The sequence below is a fragment of the Marmota flaviventris genome, chromosome 9 (genome assembly GCF_047511675.1).
Source record: "Marmota flaviventris isolate mMarFla1 chromosome 9, mMarFla1.hap1, whole genome shotgun sequence".
Taxonomy (NCBI): domain Eukaryota; kingdom Metazoa; phylum Chordata; class Mammalia; order Rodentia; family Sciuridae; genus Marmota; species Marmota flaviventris.
In genome coordinates, this window is record NC_092506.1 from 31,112,274 (window position 1) to 31,137,165 (window position 24,892).

General features: G+C 41.8%; 1 protein-coding gene across 7 annotated transcripts in view; it reads left to right on the forward strand.

The window, feature by feature from the left end:
* The window catches only part of LOC139706869 (endogenous retrovirus group K member 7 Gag polyprotein-like), a 150,894-nt gene that overhangs the window by 5,638 nt on the left and 120,364 nt on the right, over positions 1–24,892 (forward strand). For 4 of the 7 annotated variants that reach the window (XR_011708541.1, XR_011708543.1, XR_011708540.1 and 1 more), the window contains exons 2-3: positions 7,565–7,667; positions 22,885–22,983. Coding sequence is in view for 2 of the 7 variants with exons in the window: in XM_071616304.1 (XP_071472405.1) it covers positions 10,095–12,206 (2,112 nt within the window). In the remaining 5 variants the exon portion in view is untranslated. Of the gene's footprint in view, positions 1–7,564; positions 7,668–9,550; positions 13,878–22,884; positions 22,984–24,892 lie in introns of those variants that run through there. The other 3 variants (XM_071616304.1, XM_071616305.1, XR_011708544.1) reach the window with 3 other exon arrangements.

The window sequence follows — 24,892 nt, forward strand, 5'->3', positions numbered from 1 at the left end:
CCAAAAATAATAGTTATTCATTCTAGCACTTAACAAAAACACTGAAATGACATTGGGGGTGGGGGGGGTAGTTTGTTGGAAAATAAAGTGTAAAATAAAGTTAAACTAGGAACAGATCATCATCTTCCATCTTGGCAGCCTAATCCTGGTCTTTTTCAGGCAGCACATATACTGTGTATCATTACTCCCACTAACACAACCCTCGGTGAACAATAATTGGAGAAAAATAATTCCCTTCAAGTGATAACTGCTCCACAAATTTTATAAGGTTTAAAACATTATGTATCTCAAAATTACACAGTGGGAGAATATAAAAAGTCATTAGCTTATTCAAAGTTGTAAGTACAACTAGTCAGGATATATATTATTTCAGAAATGAGAATACTTAACAGCACAACTCCCTCAAAGGTAATACCCTTCAGGCATTAATAATTTCTTTCTCCCAGTACTGGGAATTGAATCCAGGAGCACTGAGCTACATCTCCAGCCCTTTTTATTTATTTTTTGAGACAGGATGTTACTAAATTGCTGGAATGGCCTCAAACTTGCAATCCTCATGCCTCAGCCTCCCCAGTTGCTGGGATTACAGGAGTGTGCCACAGCTTTTGGCTGATTTATTTTTTTAATCCTGAGAATCTAAAATTTTAAAGGTCTCCTAAGCACTAAATCGTTGAAGACATGAAAAATGTTATGGAAAGATATAGGTCCTGTATTTTGGATTTTTTCCACTTGTATAGATTTCCAGTGGATTCAAATTTGCAAAGGGGAGAGGTATAAAACCTCACTAGTTCTCATCCTTGATGCTATGCTTCTCGAGTGGGCAAGGACCACCAACTTCAAAATCACCTGGGATTCTTGTTGAAATGAAGATTCCTGGACTCCATCAGGGATAGAGCATCTACATTCAAGAATCTGAGACCTACAGCTAAACATTTTAAAACTCAAAACTCCCCTTTGGGGGCTGGGGATGTGGCTCAAGCGGTAGCGCGCTCGCCTGGCATGCGCGGGGCACTGGGTTTGATCCTAGCACCACATAAAAATAGAGATGTGTCCATCGAAAACTGAAAAATAAATATTAAAAATTTCTCTCAAAAAAAAAAAACAAAAACAAAAAACTCCCCTTTGCACATTCAAGTTTGTGAATCTCTGTTCCATATTAGAAGACTGACTGTACATGCCACTCATTTTCACACACAAAAATAAGTGCCAAGAATATTCAAACAAAATTTTTTTCATGGTTGCCTTTTTTTCTCTCAGGGAGTGTTTTAAGAATCTCTTAAGTAGGGCAGGTTGACAATGGCTTGGCAGGTAGAAAAGGACAGCGAACTCAAGTGCTGATTCTGGAAGAAACAAATGGATTCCAAGATGGGGGAGGAGAGAATGTGGAGAGAGACCTGCTGAGAAAAGAATGCACTCAGAATGGTGAATAGCAGGTGAGGGTGAGGGAAGGGAAGGGTGACTCAGCAAGTCTGCAGTGCACTAAGGTACATTACATTGGAAAAGCTGATAGGCAAGAAAAAGGAGGGCGGGTTGGAACAGTTAGACTGCGGCGATCCTCCAATCTCTGGCCGGCCTTGTTAAAGCCCTGCTAGCTGGACCCACCCCCTGAGCTTCTGAATGAGTAGAGGCGGGGCGGGGCCGATGTTTGCATACCATGCGCTTTAAGACTCCTGTAAGTTTTATAGTGATGTTGATTCTCCAGGTCTGGGGACGACATTTTAAGAACTATTGAATTAGAGCAACTTTTAAAAAGATTAACTATAGAAGCAAGGAAAAATCTAAGGGGAAGATATTTTTCAAAGTAATCCAAGATAATATAGTATATTATAAAATAATACTTTCTGCTGCTGGTTTTTGTTTTATATTAAACAGGCTAGTCATCCTCTCTCCAGATTTTGCTTTCAGAGGGCAATGAGAGAAGGAACAAGCCAATTTTTCTCTAGGCCCTCCTTGTCTAATCCCAAAGCCTCTGACAGTCCTACTGCAAGATTACATTACTGTATGTTTTTTGGAGGTAAAGCTGAATTCTGTGCTCCTATTCACCTAAAGAAAAAAAAAAAGTACAATTCTTTAAGAGGATCCAGGCTGGTTTGATAAGAAAATTAAAAAAAAAAAAAAGAAGGAGGAGGAGGAGGGTAAAAGAGGAGGGGGAGGAGGAGAAGGGAGGGATGATAGTGTGGCAAGGAATACATTTGTGTAACTTTTTCACAGAAAAAAAAAACATTTTTTAAACCTCTGCTTTTTAAGGAATTGCAAGTCATACAAGCTTATTGCAAATAATTCAGCTAAGAAATAAATTGTGCAAAAAAATAAAACTGTTGTATAACAACTTTATTCTCATGTAACACATCATAAATTCAACCCAAAGTGTACAATTCAGCAGTTTTTAATATATTTGGAAGGTAAAGCAACTATCACCATTATTTAACTTTGCTATATTTTTATCATCCCCCCCCAAGTAATTAGTACTCCATTAGCAATCACTCTGTTTATCCTTCTCTCCAGGCCCAGGTTTTCACTAGTCTATTTTCTGTATCTATGGATTTACTCATTCTGGACACTTTATGTAGATGGTACCTTACAATTTGTGGCCTTTGTGTCTGGATGATTTCATTTAGTATTTTCAAGATCCATCCATGTTGAAGCATGTATTTCATTCAATGACCAATATCCCATTGTACTAATAATTCCACATATCCATTCATCAGCTAATAGACTTGTAGATTATTTCCACTTTTTGATTTATATTAATAAGGCTGCTGTGAGCATTCATGTACAAGTCTGTAGTGTGAACATGTTTTTAAGTTGCTAGGTATATACCTAGAGTAAAATTGTTGGGTTATATGGTAACTCTGTTTAACTTTTTTTTTTTAATATTTTTTTTTTTAGTTGTAGATGGACTCGATTCTTTTATTTATTTATTTATTTTATGTGGTGCTGAGAAACGAACCCAGGGCCTCACAAGTGCTAGGCAAGCACTCTACCACTGAGCCACAACCCCAGCCCCTCTAACTTTTTAAGCAACTGCCAAAGTCTTTTTCAAAGTGACTGTACCATTCTATTCCCACCAGCCATACAAGAGGGTTCCAATTTCTTCACATCCTTCTCAACTCTTGTTATTGTCTTTTTTTTTTTTTAAGGTTTTAGAATGTGAGCATACAGCCTTTAATATTATTGTCTTTTTAACCTAGCTGTACTAGTGAATATCTGAGTGTGTCTCTCTTTCCTTTTAGTATTGGGAATTGAACCCTTGTGTATGCTAGGCAAGTACTCTACCACTGAGCTACATCCCCAGCCCTTAGTGAGTGTATCACAATGAAAAGTAGTATCTCACTGTGGTTTAGATCTGCTTTGCTGGCTATTTTTAAACAAGAGTTAGATTCTTCCCTTCTTTGGGTGGTTTAGGTATGAGTTTGCCAGAAAACCTGGGAAAGAGAATCACATTTCAAGGTCTTATACTTTATAAATCAGGATTGTCACAGCTCTGATGTCTACACTGCCAGCCAATGCTACAAAGTACCTAGGTGATGAGACTTTAGGAAGAGAGTTCCAGGAAAATATACCGGCAATGGGTGGATATGCAAGCATGTCTAATAATTCGGACTTGACTTAAACTTAGGCAAGATAGACAGTTGCTTGCCTAAAAGTTTGATTTTAGCATAAGGAAGGAGTCTCCAGCTCCTTATTATTCCTGCAAATCTATCTACTTAACAGCACTCGGCAATTTATGTGTGCCAGGCTGTACATGTTGATTCACATATTGAATAAGACATAATACTATGGCCTTGAGGAAATCAGTGTTGAAGACGGTAGACAGAAAAAGAAATAAAATCTAGGGTAGTATACCGCATGAGGTATCAGTACACAGTCACCAAAATGGTTAAAGTTTTAAAAATTGAAATGTACAAGGAACATAGAACAACTAGAAGTCTCATACTCTGCTGGTGGGAGCATACACTGCTCACACCATTTTAGAATCCTATTTAGCATTATCTCTTCAAATTGCATATTCAATGTATCCTATAATACAGAAATTCTATGTATGTATATATTTAGTAGAAATGCAAATGTACAGTTATTGAAAGACATGTACAAGAATTTTTTATAGTAACATTGTGACCTTTTAGTAACCAAAAATGGAAACAACTTAAATGTATATCAATAGTAGGATCTAAGTGGTATATTTGTTGAAATATTATACAGCAGTGAAAATGAACAGATCATGGTTATTAGCAATGACATGGAGGAACATAACACATATAATGTAATCAAAGAAACTAGACACATAAAAACAGAGAACAATACAACATGGGTAAACTACTAATCTATAGCAAGATAAATCAGAACAGTGGTTACCTCCAGGATTAGGTAACAACTGGAGTGAGGGAGAAGAGAGGCTTTTGAGGTCTTAGTAATTAATATTCTGTCTTTTGATCAGAGTGGTATTTATATGGGAATATTCACTTTATAAAACTCAATTAAGCTATTTGCTTATAATTTGCACTCTTGTATAAGTATGTCATACTTCAATTGAAATGTCAACTTAAAGTATTTCATTTTTTTAAGGGTAAAACCAAAAGCCCGTACCAGGAACGGTGGCACATGAGTGGGGGTGCTTAACTCTTTATGGAAGGAAATCAGAAAAAGACTTTCTAGAAATGTTGCTGGAGCTGGACTTTGGAAGATACGTGTGTGTGTGTGTGTGTACACACACACACACACACACATATATATATAATTTATTTATTTATTTTTAAACAAACATACAAAAGTGAGTAAAGAGGTAAGCCCTAATAATAAGCCCAAAAGCTCATAGAGGCATAAAATCATAGAGTATGTTTTAGGAATCACAAACAATTCTATTTTGTTGGAGCAGTAATTGGGGAGGGATTTCAGGAGGGAGCTACAGATGATAAGACCTACTAATGACAAGTTCATGAAAGCCCCTTTCATCCAGTTAAACAGCTTGAACTTGAACTGTAGCCCTTAGCCTTGTTATGAAAATATATTCCCCTGATGTTCTCAAGAAAATTATGGGCCATCTCACTGGGAAAATGCACATACAAAAGTATGGAAATAATTCACATTTCTTCTGATACTGTGTATGGACTCCTGTTTCATGGATCTCACAATAAGAATTCTTTCTTTGCAACAGATAACAGGGATTAATTAAAGAGCTGCAAGAAGAACAGTGGCAGGATTAGTTAGAAAGACCAGTGGATGCAATATGGAAGTTAGATTGGAAACTGAGTTAGGATGACCCATAGGAACTGATTAAAATGGTAAAAGAACAGAAAAGGGCTTAAAGTAAGCAGTATCAGAACAGAAACCTAAAGATATTCATAGGTAAGGTTTTCAAGATAAGGGGCTGGGGATGTAGTCAGTGGTATAGCACTTGCCTACCATGTGCTAGGTCCTGAGTTCAGTCCCCAGCACTGCAAAGAAAAAACAGGAGGGGGTTGCTGATTTCATGTGAGGACTTAGGAAGAAGGTTGCTTGTGGGATTCCTGCTTTTAGAACACCAATTAAAGACAGAAACTAGGAAGCACCAAAGACATTTTATTTAAAAATGAACTGAACTGAGGCATAATTACTTGGAAGGAAGTTGAAGACACCCTGACTCCATAGACTTCCAGTGCCTCCTGATGGTGGGTATTGGGGCCCAGGCTCCTTGACTCCGGTGGCACCATATGCATTTAGGCCTTGTGTGCTGCTAGAGTAGACTTGGACAGAAACAAATCAATCTGCGTGCCCTAATTCACAAAGCCATTAAGGCTTTGCCTTGGAAAATAAAAACAAATTCTGACACCTACAAGCATGATTTATCTCTGTGTTGGAACTAAAAGAGAGATGTAAGGGAAGAGATTGAACATTTGGATCCTAGGTTTACCATGGCACGGAGCCATCGTAACTGAATGTAACACTTTTTTAAAAAAATTTTAATTCCTACTTGTAGTATTGAAATGCTGCTGGGCCCCCAGATCATCAAAATACTTTCTTTCATTGAATGAGGATTGCCCTGAGCTATTTGGTGGACATTTTGTCTGGTCACAGCAGATCACACAGCAATAAATAAGGACTACACAAGGATAGAGGATCGAGTAGAATCTTGTGTTTTACTCTCACAGCAAGCAAAAAGAATCTGAGCAAAATTTCCAGTTCTATTTATTAAGACAACCTGAACCTTTGGAATCCGAAGTTATCACACAAGGGAGACGAGTTGAAGGCTCCAAGTCATCTGATTTGAACATTGAGAGGAATGTGACCTCATTTTGAACCTCAGGAGAGTGAAACAGGATATATTGGTCTAATCAGATTTGCATTTTTAAAAGATCACTCTGGCTGCTTTGCAAAAAATAGATTAGAGGAAGGCAGATATGGATGCAAGAATAACAAGAGGCCACTATAATCATAGAGGCCACAGTAGCGTGAACCATAGGGAGCAATTTCAATGGATTTAATATACATATATTATGTATACAGTATTTCAGAGGTGGAATAAATAGAACATGGTAATTGAATGAATGTGGGAAGGTGGTGAGAAAGAGAGAGGAGTCACAGATGACTCCTAGGTTTCTGATTTGTGCATTGGGTGGATGGTAGAACCATCCCTGAAGAAGGACCAGATGGGGTGCTAGGAAATGGAAGTTCACTTTTATACACGTTAAGTTTGTTGGGTTATGAGACATCCAAATGGATTTGCCAAGCACATGATTGAATCGTCGTAGAGTTGAGGGGAGAGACCTTGGTTAAACCTTCGGTGTGGGATTCATTCAAATTGAGAGTGTAACTGAAACCTCGTGGTAAGAATAAATGAGAGCTGTTGAGATATTAAAAATAAGAGGACCAGCTGGGCACCAGTGCACACCTGTAATCCCAGCAGCTCGGGAGGCTGAGGGAGGAAGATGGAGAGTTCAAAGCCAGCCTCAGCAATGGCAAGGCGCTAAGCAACTCAGCGAGACCCTGTCTCTAAATCAAAATAGGGCTGGGGATGTGGCTCAGTGGTGGAGTGCCCCTGAGTTCAATCCCTGGTACCAAAAAAGAAAAGGTAAGAGGACTTAAGACAATGCCAATACTTAAAGGATCTGAGGATAGGATAAGGCAGTCCAGGAAACAGAAGTGCAGGAAAAAGGAAATTTTAAAACAAAGAGAAAAGAAAAGAAAACCAGGAGTGATGGCATAAAGAAGTCAAAGGAAGAAACTGTTTCAAAGAATCAACTGTGTTAAATAATTTTGAACAAGCAAGATGGAGACTGGGAAATCTGGTGATTTTAGCTGGGGTGAGTTTTACTGAAAATATTTAACTATTGGTGTGGCTTGGACACCAACCAATTGGAATGAATGTTAGCCTGATGTAGGAGCAGGGTGGAAGGAACCTTGCTGTGCCTGGCCTTAACTCTTTACTTACCAGATGATGAGGAATTATGGGGGCATGTTGAAACAGTGAGCAGGAAACAGGCATTCAGGGATTCAGGGATTTTTTCTTTTCTTTCTTTTTTTTTTTTTGGTACTGGGTGCTTAACCACTGAGCCACATTCCCTGACTTTTTTTTTTTTTTTTTAAGAGACAGTGTCTTGCTGAGTTGCTAAGTGCCTCACTAAGTTGCTAGGACTGCCTTTGAACTCAAAATCCTCCTGCCTCAGCCTCCCAAGCTGCTGGAATTACAGGTATGTACCACCATGCCCAGCTGTATTCATGGATTTGGGACAACAGTTCCTTTTAAAACCGGTACAAAAGCATTTCAACAACTTATAGTAAGTATGGGCACACTAGTGTGAATGACTGAATGTTTTCTATAGTTTTAGCAGCAAGAGTTGATTAAAAACCCTGGTAAGAGATGGAGCCAAAGCCAGGACAAAAAGGTTGGAGAAGTGATTGGAGAGTAAAGAAAGTAAATTGTATAAAATTTCTTCTAGGATGTTTGGCTTTGGGACAGAAGGACAGCTGGAGGTGGAGGAGGGTTATTTACATTTTTTAAATATGTAGGCAGAGATTTGAGCATGCATGAATGGTGAGCACAGAAAGAGTGTTTAGTGATGGTCAGAGCGATACTTCTTTTAGAATGAATGGACCAAAAAAAAATCACTTGTAGCTATTCATAGGTACTGTGGCTAGAAATGGCAGGAATTCCTGCATGATGGATTCTTTTTGTTTTTATTTTTCCTGTAAAGTAAGAGGTGAAGGTTATTTGCTGTGAATGAGAGAGGACATAAAGGATTAGAAGTTAAATGAAAGTCGGTGGGTGAGGGGGAGTAAGGGGCGAGGCCTGAGACTCTGCCCTGAGGTTGGATGCTACTGGTTCTAGAACCAGAGAAAAGCACAGAGAAAGCATTCGGTTCCCTCCCTAGTCCACCACCTTCATCTCCCTGTCACACCACAGAATCCTCTTCACTGTGTCTCAGCCTTGTCCATGCCTCCCCCACACTCTATTTTCTCCACACTAGCCAATCCTTTCTTTTCAAAAGAAAGGCCATTTGCATCAGCTGCTTAAAATTCTTCAATGACTTCCCATGTCCCTAGAAACAGAGTTCTAAGTATAAGTCCTGGAGTCCCAAGTCCCAAGAACCATATTAGCAGAGGAGATGAATGTCCCAGTTCATGAAGAAAGACGGAAATTTGAGAATTTGCCCTTCGTCCCCACATTTTTGTTCTGTTTGGGCCCTGGATGGATTTGATGATGTCCTTGCACATGGGTGAGGGTAGGTCTTCATTTTTCTTATCTGCTGATTCAAATGCTAATCTCTTCCTCTGGAAACAACCTCACAGACATATTCAGAAATAATGTCTTACCAGATATCTGGGCATCCCAGTGAAATTGACACATAAAATTAACCATCACAAGACAGGACCCTCAAAGGAATAGGAATTTTTACAAGCATGGGGAAAAGGTAGTAGTCTAGAAATATTGGTGGAAAAAAAAGGAGATAAGAGTCTGTCCTGTAGTAAATAGATCTACATACAGATTTACAACCACAGAGATGAGGTTCAACTAATGCAAGCAGGCATGGGAAGAAGTGGAAGGTATAGGGAAATCTGCTCGGATCACAGAGTAGGTGCTCCAGAGCATACAGGGGTGGTACAGGAGGAGAGTGAGAAGCTGAGTCAGGACCCAGCTAGTACCATGGGGCTCATGGTATAGTCACAGTCATTCTCACACTTCAGTGTGCATCAGAATTACAAGGAGAGCTTGCTAAAACACAGATTCTTAGGCCCCAATTCCAGAGTTTCCAACTGAGTAGATCTGGGGTGGAGCCTGAAGATTTCATTGTAAGTTACAAAGTAATATTATGGATGTTGCTGGTCTAAGGACCACGCTTTCTTTCAACTGATGTGATGGAAGACCAGTGACGAGTGTGGCAATGAAAACAGGCATGAAAAGACAGAGTGGATCAGTCCCAATCATCTCTCAAAGGATGTTAGGCCCTGGGCCAATGGACAGAACTTGGCTCCGTCTGCTGTAGGTGATATTGACTTAACACCAATGGCCTCAGTATGTTAAACTTGGGAATGGTGTGAAGGTCTGCTCTTAATTCCAATGGTGCCAATTTAGTTCCAGAGCATATACCAGTGGATCCAGAAATCTTTACTATGCAACTGTCAGGGACTAGAAGGAAATTCTCCTTCAAAGATTAGCCTGACAGCCCCCTGGGAGACATCCTGCCTGGGAGGCATCCTGCAGCCACCTATCTCCCTGGAACATCCTGCGGTTATCAGGATCATCAGACATCTTGCACCTGGCAGTTTTACCACCCACATCCAGCAGTTGTTGATTAGAGAGCTTCCCCATCCCCAGCATATAAATACCCCTGTGTGAACAATAAAAGTTTGCAGCTTGATCAGAATTTTTGTCTTGCTGTCATCCTTCTGTGTCTCTTGTCCCTTCATTCCTCCCCATCTAGGTTCGCTGCCCACGTTGATGTGTCCTGCCGGACGGGACATTTGGCGCCCAACGTGGGGCTCGAGCCTTTGACTGAGAAGGAACGCCGTCCTCCGGGAAGACTTGGCCAAGCGGGAGCGCGAGATCGCCTCAGCAGACACGACCGAGAGACAGATCCAGGAGGAGAGTGAGGACGACGCAAGGTGAGTGACCCACCATGGGACAAGCAGTTTCGTCACATGAGTTATTTTTGTCAGGCCTCAAGGAGGCCCTCAAGACACGGGGGGCGTGTGTTAAAAAAAAGGACTTAAGATTATTCTTTTCATACATAGGAGAATTGTGTCCGTGGTTTCCCCTTGAAGGGACCATTGATGGTAAAAGATGGCTTAGAGTAGGAGACTGTTTAAAAGATTATTATGAATCCTTTGGCCCAGAAAAGGTGCCTGTTCCCACCTTTTCTTACTGGAACTTAATTAATGAAATTCTTAAAAGTTCACCCTTTGATAATGGTACCTTAAAACTTGTCAGGATTGGGGAAGAGGCTATGCAAAAGACCTCTCGTCCCCCCTCAGCATGCCCTTCAGTTAGTATAGACACAGACCCTTCTCAGTCTCCCCAGGACCCTGGGAACCTTCCTGGTCCCGCTCAAAACCCCACCCTAATAAATAAGGCTCCAACGGTTTCCAACCACCTTTATCCAGTTTTAAATCCTGGAGACACATTGACCCCTGGGGAGGAGGCTACCTTGGAGAAGGAAGCAGCCCCCTACCACTCAGAAGACCCGCCACCTCTCAGGACCCTGCCACAGTCTATAGGACTCACACATCCACCTCCCTCCTATATCCCTCCTGCCTTTTGTGCTCCGGCCCTTCAGGGGCCAACTGCCCCCTCAGATATCTTTTCTCCACTTCCCCTGCCTGACCTGGCTCCCTTGCGAGAGTCTCTCCAACATAGACGGGAACAGATCCAACTTTTAAAAGAATTAAGATCCCTTGACTCTGAGCTCCGCTCATTAGCCTTAGGCACGGAGTCAACCCGAGCTGGCCCAAAGGCTAAGCCGAGCCATCGGCCAGTTCTCGCCTTCCCAGTCACCCGCAGTCAGACAGATAAGCCCGCCCAGGCTGAAGACTCAGAGGAGGATCTAGAGGAGGAAGTGGCAGAAAGGGATCAAGGGGACGAAGCGGGGGAAGGGCAAGAGGAAGATCAGGGCTCAGAGGATGAGGAGTTCACCCCTAGGCAGGAAGAAACCCAGAGTGTCTACAAAAAATTAAGCCTGCGTTTTCTTGAAAAACTTAAAAAGGCTTGTGCTCACTATGGCCCCACTGCGCCTTACACATTGGCTTTACTAGAGAGCCACAGCGCACAGTGGCTTACTCCCAATGATTGGAAATTTTTAGCCCGAGCTACCCTCAGTGCCGGAGACTTCCTGTTATGGAATGCAGATTTCAAAGAGCACTGTCGGGAAACTGCTCAAAAAAATTTAACTAAGGCCTCCTCTAAATCCTGGACTTATGTTAAGCTAGTGGGCATTGCGCCTTTTGACACTAACCCTAAACAGGCGCGTTTCCCTGCTGGACTTTTGGCGCAGATTCAGAGGGCTGGCTTACAGGCTTGGAGACGCCTCCCTCAAAAGGGCTCGGCTACCACTTCCCTGGCAAAAATTCGACAAGGGCCTGACGAGCCTTATAGCGACTTTGTTGCCCGGCTTAACTTAGCCGCGGAGCGCCTACTTGGACCAAGCGAAAGCAAAAGCACCTTTGTAAAATATCTTGCCTTTGAAAACGCCAACCCCGCATGTCAGGATGTTCTTCGACCACATAAGGACAAAGGGGAACTTTCTGACTTTATTAGACTCTGTGCCGGGGTGGGTACAGCCCATGCTATGGGTCTTGCCATAGGTGCTGCCTTTACCAAGGCCTTTCGCAATCCTGGCTCACGTACTTGCTTTACTTGTAAACAACCTGGCCATTTTGCACGAGAGTGTCCGACAGGCAAACAAAGCCTAGGGATAGCGTCTCCTCAAACTGGGGCTAAACTGCCCCCAGCCACCCTTTGCCCTAGATGTGGTAAAGGTCGTCACTGGGCTAATGAGTGTAGATCTAAGACAAATGCCCTTGGACAGCCTATTTCTTCCTGCTTCTCGGGAAACTCCCTGCGGGGCCAGCCCCTGGCCCCGACCTCCCCCAGGACAAACCCAGGGGCAATAAGGTTTGTTCCCTCCCAAACTCCCAACCTACCTCAAAATCCTTCTCCACAATTGCCTCCCTCAAACGAGCCACCCCAGGCAGCGCAGGACTGGACCTCTGTGCCACCACCAATACAATATTAGACTCCATACAAGGGCCCCAGATAATACCCACTGGAATTATGGGTCCCCCTCCATCTCATACGTGTGCCCTTATTCTTGGAAGAGCCTCTATTACCTTACAAGGTGTTCAGGTCTTCCCTGGCATTATTGATAATGATTTCACTGGAGAAATAAAAATACTGGCCACAGCTATTAATGGAGTTGCGGCCATCCCAGCAGGAACAAGACTTGCACAATTAATACTCTTTCCCTTAGATTCAGGAGGCACTTCCACTGCCCAAACCCTACCGTGGGGAACTGCCTCCTTGGGCTCCTCTGATGTGTATTGGGTTCAGCCCATTTCTCACAATAGACCCACCCTTACCTTACTTATTGAAGGAAAGGACTTCCAAGGAATCCTAGATACTGGGGCTGATGCCACAATTATCTCTCAAAAATACTGGCCATCAGGTTGGCCCCTCACCCCATCCTTGACTGACCTTAAAGGGATAGGACAGTCAAAAAATCCTCTGGTCAGCTCTAGGGCTCTTAGCTGGACTGACAAAGAGGGTAATAAGGGAACTGTCACTCCTTTCGTTGTTCCTGACCTCCCTGTTAACCTATGGGGCCGAGATATTTTGAGTCAAATGAAAGTTATTCTTGCCAGTCCCAATTCCATGGTGACTCATCAAATGCTTCGTATAAATTTTGTCCCTGGTACAGGCCTTGGGAGACTGAGACAAGGACTGGTTGAGCCCATACAACCCATACAAAAAACAAATACGTATGGACTTGGGTATTCAGATTTTTAGTGTCGGTCCCTGACCCTCCTGTACCCCATGCAGATAAGATTATTTGGGAGACTCAGACTCCTGTGTGGGTGGATCAGTGGCCCCTTACCCAAGAAAAATTGGAGGCTGCCTCCATGTTAGTGCAGGAACAGCTGGCAGCCGGCCATGTAGAGCCCTCAACCTCACCATGGAATACTCCTATTTTTGTTATCAAAAAAAAATCAGGCAAGTGGCGCCTTTTACAAGATTTGCACGCCATTAATAAAGTTATGCGCCCGATGGGAGCACTACAGCCAGGCATTCCCACACCAGTGGCTATTCCCAAAAACTATTGTAAAATGGTTATTGACTTAAAAGATTGCTTTTTTACCATTCCTTTACATCCTGAGGATAGACCCTATTTTGCCTTTAGTCTCCCTCGCATTAATTTTCAGGGCCCTATGCAGAGATTTCAATGGAAGGTTCTTCCCCAAGGTATGGCCAACAGCCCTAGTCTTTGCCAAAAATACGTGGCTCAAGCAGTAGACCCTGTGAGAGAGCGATGGCCACAAATTTATATTTTACATTATATGGATGATTTGTTAATTGCTGCACATAATACCCATGACCTTAATAATTGTTACTTGAGCCTTTACAAAGCCCTCACTACCTTGGGACTACAGATAGCTCCTGATAAGGTTCAAACACAGGACCCTTATACCTATTTGGGCCTTAAACTTCAAGATAATCAGATCCAAATTCCTAAAATACAACTACGTGTTGGCCATCTTCACACCCTTAATGATTTTCAAAAATTACTGGGAGATATTCAATGGCTAAGACCATATTTAAAATTACCCACTTGTGTACTTTTGCCCCTTAATGATATTTTGAGAGGTGATTCCCACCCCTCCTCCCCTCGAAAGCTTACTTCCAAGGCACGACAGGCATTAAACCAAGTCACAGAAGCCATTGCCCAACAGTTTGTTACACAAATTTCTTATAACCTTCCTCTGGTTCTAGTTATTTTACACACTCCTCATACACCCACAGGAATATTTTGGCAGCGGGATCCACATTTTAAAAATAAAGGCTGCCCCTTGCTTTGGGTCCATTTACCCACCACATCCTCCAAGGTTATTACTGTTTATCCTGCTCAGGTAGCTTCTATTATTATCAAAGGTCGCTTGCTTTCTCGACAACATTTTGGCAAAGACCCTGATAATATTTTAATTCCATATACTAAGGACCAAACCCAATTTTTACTACAGACAGGGGATGAATGGGGTATTGCCCTATCAGGCTTTTTGGGAACAATTGATAACCACCTCCCCAATGACCCCCTTTTACATTTTGCCCAATTACATCCATTTATTTTTCCCAAAATTACTCAAAAGGCTCCCATTCCTCAAGCCCTTACTGTCTTTACAGACGGTTCCAGTAATGGCCGAACAGTCTTTGTTGTCAATAACCAGCCTACCACCTTTGATACTGTCTATCAGTCAGCACAGCTTGTGGAATTGTTTGCCATAACACAAGTTTTTATAACATTTTTTGATAAGCCTATTAATATTTATACAGACAGTGCCTACATTGCTCACTCTGTGCCCCTGCTGGAGATTTCACCCGCCATTAAGGCTTCTTCCAATGCGGCCTTTCTGTTTCACCAGCTTCAGCAGCTAATTCAGGCCAGACAACACCCATTTTTCTTAGGACACATCAGGGCACACTCTGATCTTCCCGGCCCTCTAACACAAGGTAATGCCCAAGCTGATACAACAACTCATTCCATCTTTCCAATTTTTGTTGGCTCTGTTCAAAAGGCCACGGAGTTACACAATCTTCACCATTTAAATTCCCAGAGCCTTAAATTACTTTGTAAAATTACCAGGCAACAGGCACGAGAAATAGTAAAAACATGTCCTGCTTGCGCTGTTTCCCTCCCCATTCAATACTTGGGAGTTAACCCCCGAGGATTACTGCCCAATCAGGTTTGGCAAATGGATGTTACTCATTTTCCTGAATTTGGAAAAACCAAATATATACACGTTTCTATAGATACCTTCAGTGGCTTTATTTTTGCATCACCACATTCTGGAGAGGCTACCAAAGATGTCCTTTCTCATCTTGTTTCAGCCTTTTCTGTAATGGGTAAACCAATACATATTAAAACAGATAATGGTCCTGCATATACCAGTGCCAAGTTTAAACAGTTTTGTGCTACCTTACAAATTTGTCATACTACGGGAATTCCATACAACCCTCAGGGCCAAGGCATTGTGGAACGTGCCCACCTTACCTTAAAGACTTGGCTAACCCGCCTTAAGGCTTCTGCCCTTGTATTTACCACTCCCAGGGATCGCCTTAACCATGCATTATTTGCCCTTAATTTTCTTACCCTAGACAGTGAAGGCCATTCGGCCGCAGACAGACACTGGCATCCCTCGTCCAATTCTGTTCGCCCACCTGTAATGTGGCGCGATCCCCTTACAAATAAATGGAAAGGCCCAGATCCTGTCCTCATCTGGGGACGAGGCTCAGCTTGTGTTTTGGACCAAGAGCAAGCAGCCCCAAGATGGTTACCAGAACGCCTGGTTAAACAGGTTAATGACTTACCTCAACCCAGGGACGGAGGCCCTCCCCCTGAGGACAAATTTTCCTCTTTTGCAGATGCAGCCAATGATCTGTGTGAGGATCCTGCTTAAGGCACTTCTGCTGGACAGGTTTGTATACGGAGGCCTTAGCCCTCCACCTTCCAACATCAGGGAGTACCTTTTTGGCCCCCCCTGTGAATGCAGGGGAGGATCTTGGACTCAGGCTCCCACTAGTTGGACCCAGACTGCTGACTGCTTGACTAAGGTGGCTTACCTCCGTGCTGAGGTTAACCATCAACTCGGAGGATTTCATCAGCCTGAATGGGTATGTGTTAACAAGCCAAAGATTATTCCCCCCAGTACAAGTAAAGCTCTCCAAAATTGTTCTGCAACTTGTATGCATACCCAGGCTATGCATGTCTCTTGTTATGCGTCAGCCTCAATTTGTGTTAACAAGCAGGGAGAACAATTTTTTGAAGCCACCCTAACTAAAACTCATGCAGCAGAGGGGACCACTATTCATTATACCCCCCTCCTCTTTGACCGGGGAGGAGAAGGCATATATACCAAGTTACAGTCAGCTGGGTGCCAAGGCACTGTTGGTAAACCCTCCTGCTGGCCCATTAAGGCCCCTACAGGGGTCTCTGATGGTGGAGGACCCACTGATGCTGTCAAGCATCTTCAGATAATCAAACTTTTGAAACCCCAAATCCCTGAGCTCACATATCATCCCTTAATGCTGCCTAAATCCCAGCTCCCAGATTTAGATACCAATACATTAGATATTTTGGAAACTACCTTCTCCTTGCTTAATAATTCCAACCCCACCCTTGCTGGTGATTGCTGGCTCTGCATGACAACAGGGGCAATCATGCCTATGGCAGTTGCTATTAATTCTATCATAGACAGTGATAATACATGCCAACCTGGATTTCCTTTTAAAGTACAGCCTATAGGCACTTTTACATCATGTCTTTTAGGCACGATGCAGAATAATACCTATGATATTGATGTTGGAGTTACTTCCTTTGGAAATTGCTCAACAGTAAAAAATTACTCCTCACCCACCCCATCTCTTTGTCCCCCCAATGGCACAGTTTTTATGTGTGGAGGAAACTCAGCCTTCCCCAGGCTTCCAGCGAATTGGACCGGTGGCTGTGTTCTTGCCTTATTACTCCCTGATATAACTATTGTCCCAGGAGATGAACCTCTACCCATTCCTAGCCTAGACACCTTAGTCAAAAGACACAGGCGGGCAATACAGGCCTTACCACTCCTTGCCAGCCTTGGAATAACAGCTGCTGTGGGCACAGGTACAGCTGGCTTAGGCACGGCTATACACTCTTACCGTCGCCTATCTCAACAACTTATAGATGATGTACAAACTCTATCAGGAACTATTAAAGATTTACAGGACCAAATAGACTCCCTGGCGGAAGTGGTCCTTCAAAACAGACGAGGCTTAGATTTGCTGACAGCTAACCAGGGAGGTATTTGCTTGGCCTTAGGGGAAAGATGCTGCTTTTATGCCAATAAATCAGGCATAGTACGCACTAAAATTAAGCAGCTTCAAGAAGATCTAGAAAAGAGACGAAGGGAACTATTTGAAAATCCCCTCTGGACTGGGCTTAATGGATTTTTACCCTACCTTCTTCCCTTATTAGGCCCTTTGTTGGGTTTGCTTTTAATGGTGTCCATAGGACCCTGCATTATAAACAGGCTGGTACAATTTATTAAAGAACAGATTAATATTTTGGCCTCTAAGCCCATACAGGTTCACTATCATCATCTGGAGATGGAAGACCGCGCTGCCAACATTTAAAAGGATGTTCTACCCTTCTCTCAGGCTTATTTCTTAAGTTTACATCCCCACAGATCTCTCTTTCTTATATAAAAGTATAAGTAACAGCTCTGACCAACCATCTTCTGCCCTTGCCATAAGGGTTCACTCCTCCATGGGCTCCTCCGCTTGGGGGAGGACTCACCCATGGAGTGAGGACGTTAGGCCATAATGACGGAGGGTGCAGGAAGGACTGCAGGAGGATGGATCCACGGATCCCAAAACCCAAGACCTCTGAGTGACACGCTCTGGTGCATGGCGGTTGGCATGCTTCCCCCTCAAAGCCGTCTCCTCCAAAAACATGCCAAGGCCACCACGAAATCTCCTAGTGAAGACGCTCGCTCAGATCAGGAGATATTCTAAGGCCTCCTAGAGGAACAGAGCCTCTATCACCCCCTAAAAACATGGCCGGTAAAGTATGGTCAAATATTTTATATAAGAAAGGGGGAGATGTCAGGGACTAGAAGGAAATTCTCCTTCAAAGATTAGCCTGACAGCCCCCTGGGAGACATCCTGCCTGGGAGGCATCCTGCAGCCACCTATCTCCCTGGAACATCCTGCAGCCACCTATCTCCCTGGAACATCCTGCGGTTATCAGGATCATCAGACATCTTGCACCTGGCAGTTTTACCACCCACATCCAGCAGTTGTTGATTAGAGAGCTTCCCCATCCCCAGCATATAAATACCCCTGTGTGAACAATAAAAGTTTGCAGCTTGATCAGAATTTTTGTCTTGCTGTCATCCTTCTGTGTCTCTTGTCCCTTCATTCCTCCCCATCTAGGTTCGCTGCCCACGTTGATGTGTCCTGCCGGACGGGACATGCAACATCCCTTTCAGGAGTCTATCACAGAGCATTACTGCCTTGTGAATCGAAGAGTATTTATACTAAATCCAATGGAATTAGATATCAGACTAAAGTTGCACCCTGGCGAGATTGTCAGAGTTTAGCCTGTGAAATCTCAGCAGTGATATAATCTGGCTCTGCTAACAAGTGGCAGTGGTACTTGTGGCAACCAAGGACTTCTAGAAAAGGACTTCTAGGCATAGACAACTAGACTAGAACAGCAATGACATAGAGCTACCCATAACTCTCAGGTCTCAGACTTCACAAGCTAGAGTATAAATGAAGTCATAATTATGTCAATACCTTTAATCTTGATGCTCTAAGACCTTACCCAGTTGACTAGCAGGATTCCAGAGTTTTCCTCAAAAATATTTGGAAAGAGGTTGTAGAACTGAAATTTGGAATATTCTCACAAGAGTAGCCTCAATGACACTTGGTTTAGAATTCTGGGATCTTGTGAACCTTGACTCCAGAATTTCAAAGCTGCAAGCTCATCATTGTTGATGCGAGGGTGTGAAGGCACCTCTCAGCTTTCACTCTCCCCTAACATTAGTGAAATTCCATGAATCACTTCTGACTATCATTTGCTGAGATCCTGTTAGTGGAGAGGCAAATCATGGGTCCAGTGCTTCAGGCAGACACACTAGAATGTAAGAAGAAGAATGTGAGAAATTCAGTCTGAACAAAATGAGGAAGTACAGTAGAGAAATCAGTGGCATTTTGAGTCAGAGCCCAGTCAATCTTTGGGGACTGTGGGTGGAATTCCCCCTCTGGCACCAGAGTCCTAAAAGGATACAACAATCTCTGTGGAGTCTTCAAAAGAGGCTGACAACCCAAAGTTAACACATGGTTTGCTCTCATGAAAAGAGCAAAATTAATCCCACTTCTATGCTTCTCAAAATGAGATTGGGACTGGGGAGATAGCTCAGTTGGTAGGGTGCTTGCCTTTCATGCACGAGGTCCTGGGTTCAATCCCTAGCACCACCACCAAAAAAAAAAAAAAAATGAGACTGGATTTATATTGGGTCCTTCCCTTTAATTGACTGTGGGAAAACAAGTGGGGCAACCCACAAATACCTGTGTATATTCTGGCTCTGGGCTAGGGCAGAGCCAAGGACCCACCAGGAATCCTTAGAAGGTCTGTGAAAGTGTAGTGCCACATACCCTCTGGGCAAGTTAAAGTTAACTGGAAATTAGGGCAAGTAAACACAGCTTGGCAATAGAATTTGAATATGTTCCCAGAGGTTCTTCACTGTGGGGCTTGAGGGATTGGACATCCATTCATTCAAATAAATATTTATGGACACATATCAGAATAGCCAGGGGCACTTTTTCCCAAAGTATACAGATATTTTTATACATTTGCCTTGCACAGTCCTTCAGAGGCTATTTATTTCTTCCTACACATGATGTTTGAAATTTAGGTAATATAAAAATGTGAATGAAGATGGTACCTGTTCAACCAGACAGTTTTTCTCAAATCCTAGGTAACCTACTCTAATAACATCCCAAATAACCTTTCTGCCAAAATCATTACTAAAGCAGTTACTAATTTTAGAGGAAAATATTAAAGAAATAAGTCCTAAGAAAAGTCAGGTACTTTCTTATGCTTAAAAAAAAAAATCTAGTATTAAACACTGTTGGTCTGATTCTGATTGAGAGGCCTAAGTAAAAATAATTAAAATTACCACTTATTGACCACCTACTAAATGCTGAGCTCTTCAAATATGGTCCCATTTGCACAACAACCCAGCAAGGTAAGTGTTGTTCTCCCCATTTTACCAATAATAAAGAACAGAGATATAGAGATTTAAATAACTTAGCTAAGATCTAGAGATACTATTTAGATTAGAGTGTCTGAGTTGTCTGATGTTGGACCTAAATTTAGAAGGCAAAAATTTTTTAATTAAAAGAAAGACTATGTTTTAAGTACCTTCCTTCCTTTAGGAAACATTCTCTACCTTTATCTCCCTACCTCTGGTGAGACACTGCCTTTGGCAACCTGATAAGATTTGTATAGGTGAGAACCCTCATTATCATTCCATTCTGTCTTAAAACTGATTGTCACATTCTTTGCCATGGTGCTGGATTTGAACCCAGCTTAAGATTGGTCTTCCACCGCTTCCCCCTTTCCCTCTTCCTTTTTAAAAATTAAGCTTCTCTTACCTCGCTAGAAAACAAATCTCAGCTAACACTGAAACTTAGAGCCAAAAGTCTTCTGAAATTGGGGCATTAGCACGGCTTGCCTCCCAAAGCTTTGAAGCTGAATATTAGACTGAAGGTTTGAGCCTGGCTTTTTCTGCTCCTAGATGGCTGCCTGCTTGCTCAGCTGAAACCTGAGCTTAACACTGTTGCCCTGGAGCCGGGCCTCTCTGCACACACAAACTCTGGCAGGGTAGTCTCTAGATCTGGACTGATAGTCAATACCCAGGGTGCTCTCAACCAAGATCACCCTGGATTCCCTCTGCCACAGCTCTTCAGCGTCATTGACCCTTTCATTTCTTGAAACCCAGAATCTTCTCATGGACTTAGAACCTTCAGTTTTCTTTTGCATGATGCAAAAGGGAGCCCATTGTTCAAGTTCTTTTTATCTTCGTGGGAAGTTTTGCCACAGTGATGATGAGGAGGAGGAAGATGATGATGATAATTATTATTGTCTTTCTGGCCACAGGCATTTTGTGTCTCTCAGGCTTACTCTGGAAGGTTTCATTAACGTCAACGTTTACACTACAAAGGTTGAGGACTTAATCCTTTGCAGGAGATTAAAAGTCCAGGAAGGTATATTAAGACTGTAGGAGCAATATGCTGGTGAATGTTTAACAACCGGTGCTCTGGGGGAAAAGTTTATACACATGTGTAATATTGTGAAATATATATTTTATCTTTGTTCCCATTTCATAGGTAGGGGCACTAGGAGAATCTTTTCATTTCCATGTTTGGTCTTTGTCCTCAGATCCTTTCACAGAGCTCCTAAGAACAGTATCATTTTCTGAGTGAGCATTTTTTGTTCTAGGGAGTTGTCTGTTAGTGGTTCCTGGATAGTGGCAGGATGGGAACTGATCACCAGAGAGTTAACTGTATAATTAGAGGGTGGGAACTTTCAGCCCCACCCTTTTACCTGTAGGGAGAGAAAAGGTACTAATAGTTGAGTTAATCCCCAATGGTCCATGGTTATGCTTAGGTAATGAAGGTGCCATAAACCCCCCCAAAGAACTGGTTTTGGAGAGCATCCAGGTTGGCAAACACCTGAACTTTGGAAGGGAAGTTTCTGCATTTGGGATACTTCTACACCTTACCCCATGTATCTTTTTATCTAGTTGTTCACCTGTATCCTTTGAACCTGAGGAAAGGATTGTGAGAACCCTACTATATGGCTGATTGGTTAGAAGCACAGATCACAATATGTGCTTGGGACTAGTATCCGAAGTTGGGGTGGGGGAAGTCTTATGGGACTGAGGCCTCAACCTGTGGGATCTGACATTATCCTTAGGAACTGTTAGAAATGAATTGAATTAGAGGAGACCCAGCTATTCTTCTGGAAAATCTGCAGAATTGCTTGGTGTGTGGGAATCTACCTCCCATCTGGTGTCAGAAGTGTTGAGTGACTGTATGAGAGGAGATAGCAGGATAGGAAAAACTGTTTTTCCCTATCTTCTTAGAACATGTGTGTGTCTCTCATATATTGTAAATACATTTATATGTATATATGTGCATATGTTTATATTTTAATGTAATAAAAACAACTTACAAATAAGACATATAATGCTTTTTATTTAAAATTCTATAGGGCAAATTGATCGTCACAAAATACTTCTGTTGATTTTTGCCTAACTCTTACAGTGGTTACAAGTGGCAAGCCTAGTTTCAATATGGACAGTGTCAATCATTTTCCTTTACATCAATCAGTGAGAAAAAATGAAACAAACTCCACTTGTTTCTCAGTGACATGAGCCACTTCTTTACCTAGTAAGATGATAGTATTTATTGATTTATTTTGGTATCAGGGATTGAACTCAGGCACTCGACTACTGAGCCACATTCCCAGCCCTGTTTTGTATTTTATTAGAGACCGGGTCTCACTGAGTTGCTTAGCGCCTTGTTTTTTCTGAGGCTGGCTTTGAACTCATGATCCTCCTGCTGCAGCCTCCCAAGATGCTGGGATTACAGACGTGCACCACTGTGCCCAGCCAAGACGGTAGTTTTGGAATACTGGAAGAATGTTCCCTCCATCTTTTGTGCCATTCACAACAAAGCCATTATAGATACCACATACTTTAAACTGTATTATTAACATTTTCTCCATCACTTTTTTGAGTCTAGACAATCAACATAACAATAAATCAAGCCCTGACTTGTGGTATCTGCTGATTTCCATAGTGTAACCACTCCCACTGCTATGGTTTTGATGTGGTTTATCCCTGAAGTGTTCATGTGTTAGAAGATTGGTCCCCAGTGTGACAAAGTAGGAGGTGATGGAAACTTCTAGAGGTGGGGCCTAGTGGGAGTGCTGCCCTTGAAAGGAATTAATATAGTCCTTGTGGGACCTTGGTTAGTTCTTGAAAGATGGTTGTTAAAAGAAAGCAAGACCAGCCCCTCCTCAGACTCCCTGGCTTCCTGTCTTACCATGTGATCTCTCTCTCTCTCCCTCTCTCCCCCTCTCTTTCTCTCAGGTACTCCCACCTTGATGTTATTTACCAAGTGACAAATCCAAGAGTCCCCTAACCAGAGCAAAGTGGATGCCAGTGCCATCCCTTTGAACCTCCAACACTGTGAGCTAAACAAATCTCTTTTCTTTGTATGTATGCAGTATTTTGTCAAGCATTTTGTCATAGCAATGGAAAACCAATATTTCCACCATCCCTAATTAGGTAGACTAACAATAAGATGTCACTGAACAGAGTTTGGAAGAGATGTATAACAGAAGACTATTATAAAATATTTGTACCATTACAGATACAACAGATGTAAATAACCTTCAGAGCCCAGACAATAGTAGAATGTAGTTGAATATTTAGAGAATAATGTGTTTGGGTATTTGTTAGCCTTTTGTTTTAAATGTTACTTATTTAATGATAAGTTAAGATAATTTATTTTTTAAATTTAAAAAAAAATTTTTTTTAGTTGTAGATGGACACAATAACTTTATTTTTATTTGTTTATTTTTATGTGGTGCTGAGGATCGAACCCAGGGCCTCACATGCGCAACGCAAGCACTCTACCTCTGAGCTACAACCCCAGCCCTACATAATTTAATATTTAATAATGACTTTAAAACGGGCTTGCAAATTTCCTGAAAATTTAACAATCAGCTAACAAGCTGGTACAAACTGGCTTCTTCAACACACTACTGGGCATGTCAAACCAATAACATAATTTAAGTTTAGTGTTATGCTTCTCATGATCGCATACACATTTCCTACTTGGCATGTCTGTGATGGTTGTTTTATTAGTTGCTACAAATGGTCCCTGACTTAAAAGGTGCTGAGGATCGAACCCAGTGCCTCAGATGTGCTAAGCAAGTGCTACAACTCCAGCCCCTGTTAGTGATATTTTTATGAAGTATTTCTAGGTCTCCACTTTATTATAAGTTAAGAAATATGATTAAAAACTTTACTTTCCTGGTTGCTTGGAGTTAGTGGTGGGTAAGTATTTGTTTATTTTAGCTGAAGAAATGTGAGCAGAAATAATGCGCATGGCTTTGGGGTAAAAGCTTTAAGACCTAACACACAAGTTGGCATACTCTTTTTCTCCCTCTACCTTAAATGCTTTATTTAGTGGCTTCTGCATCAGCCTTGGTCCCACAGGGAGCAGGACCTAGAACAGATCCCTCAGTTAATCTAAAGCGAATATTTAGTGTGAGTGAGAAATCAAGTTGTTATGTGAAGTCACTGAGATTTTTTGGAATGTTTGTTATTACAGCATGACCTAGAGTATTCTGACCAATGTTATGTCTAATATTTAAGAGTCTAAAGCACATTAGAGAATCTCACAAATTAGCCAGTCTTATCTTAAAGAATCTCATAAATTATCTTGTTTTATCTTTATTTAGATTTGTCATTTTAAACTGAAGAACATTAGATAATTTTTAACAGAATTAGATTCTCTGAGAAGCTGATTTATTACATAAAATTATTTGATTTATTACAATAATTGTTTAAGTGTTTAAGAAGATTTTGCAAATATGAGTTGCAAGTCTGTCCTGTAAATTATTTGAAGTGCTTGGGGAAGTGGGGCAGTATTATGCAAATTTAATTTATAATATTATTAGTTACTACAAATGGTCCCTGACTTAAAATAGCTTGATTAATTTTTTTAATATTTATTTTTTAGTTGTAGTTGGACACAATACCCTTATTTTATTTATTTATTTTTATGTGGTGCTGAGGATCAAACTCAGGTTTTGCAAGGTGAGTGCTCTACCAGTGGCCGAGTGAGTGCTCTACCAGTGGCCACAACCCCAGCCCCAAAATAGCTTGACTTATGGTTTTGTTTTTTTTTTTTTTTTTTGGTGATGCTGAGGATTGAACCCAGGACCTTGTGCATGTGAGGCAAGCACTCTACCAACTGAGCTATATTTCCAGTCCCTGACTTATGAATTTCAACTTTATAATGATGTTGAGAAAGTGATACGAGTTCAATAGAAATCATACTTTGAATTTTAAATTTTGACCTTTTCCC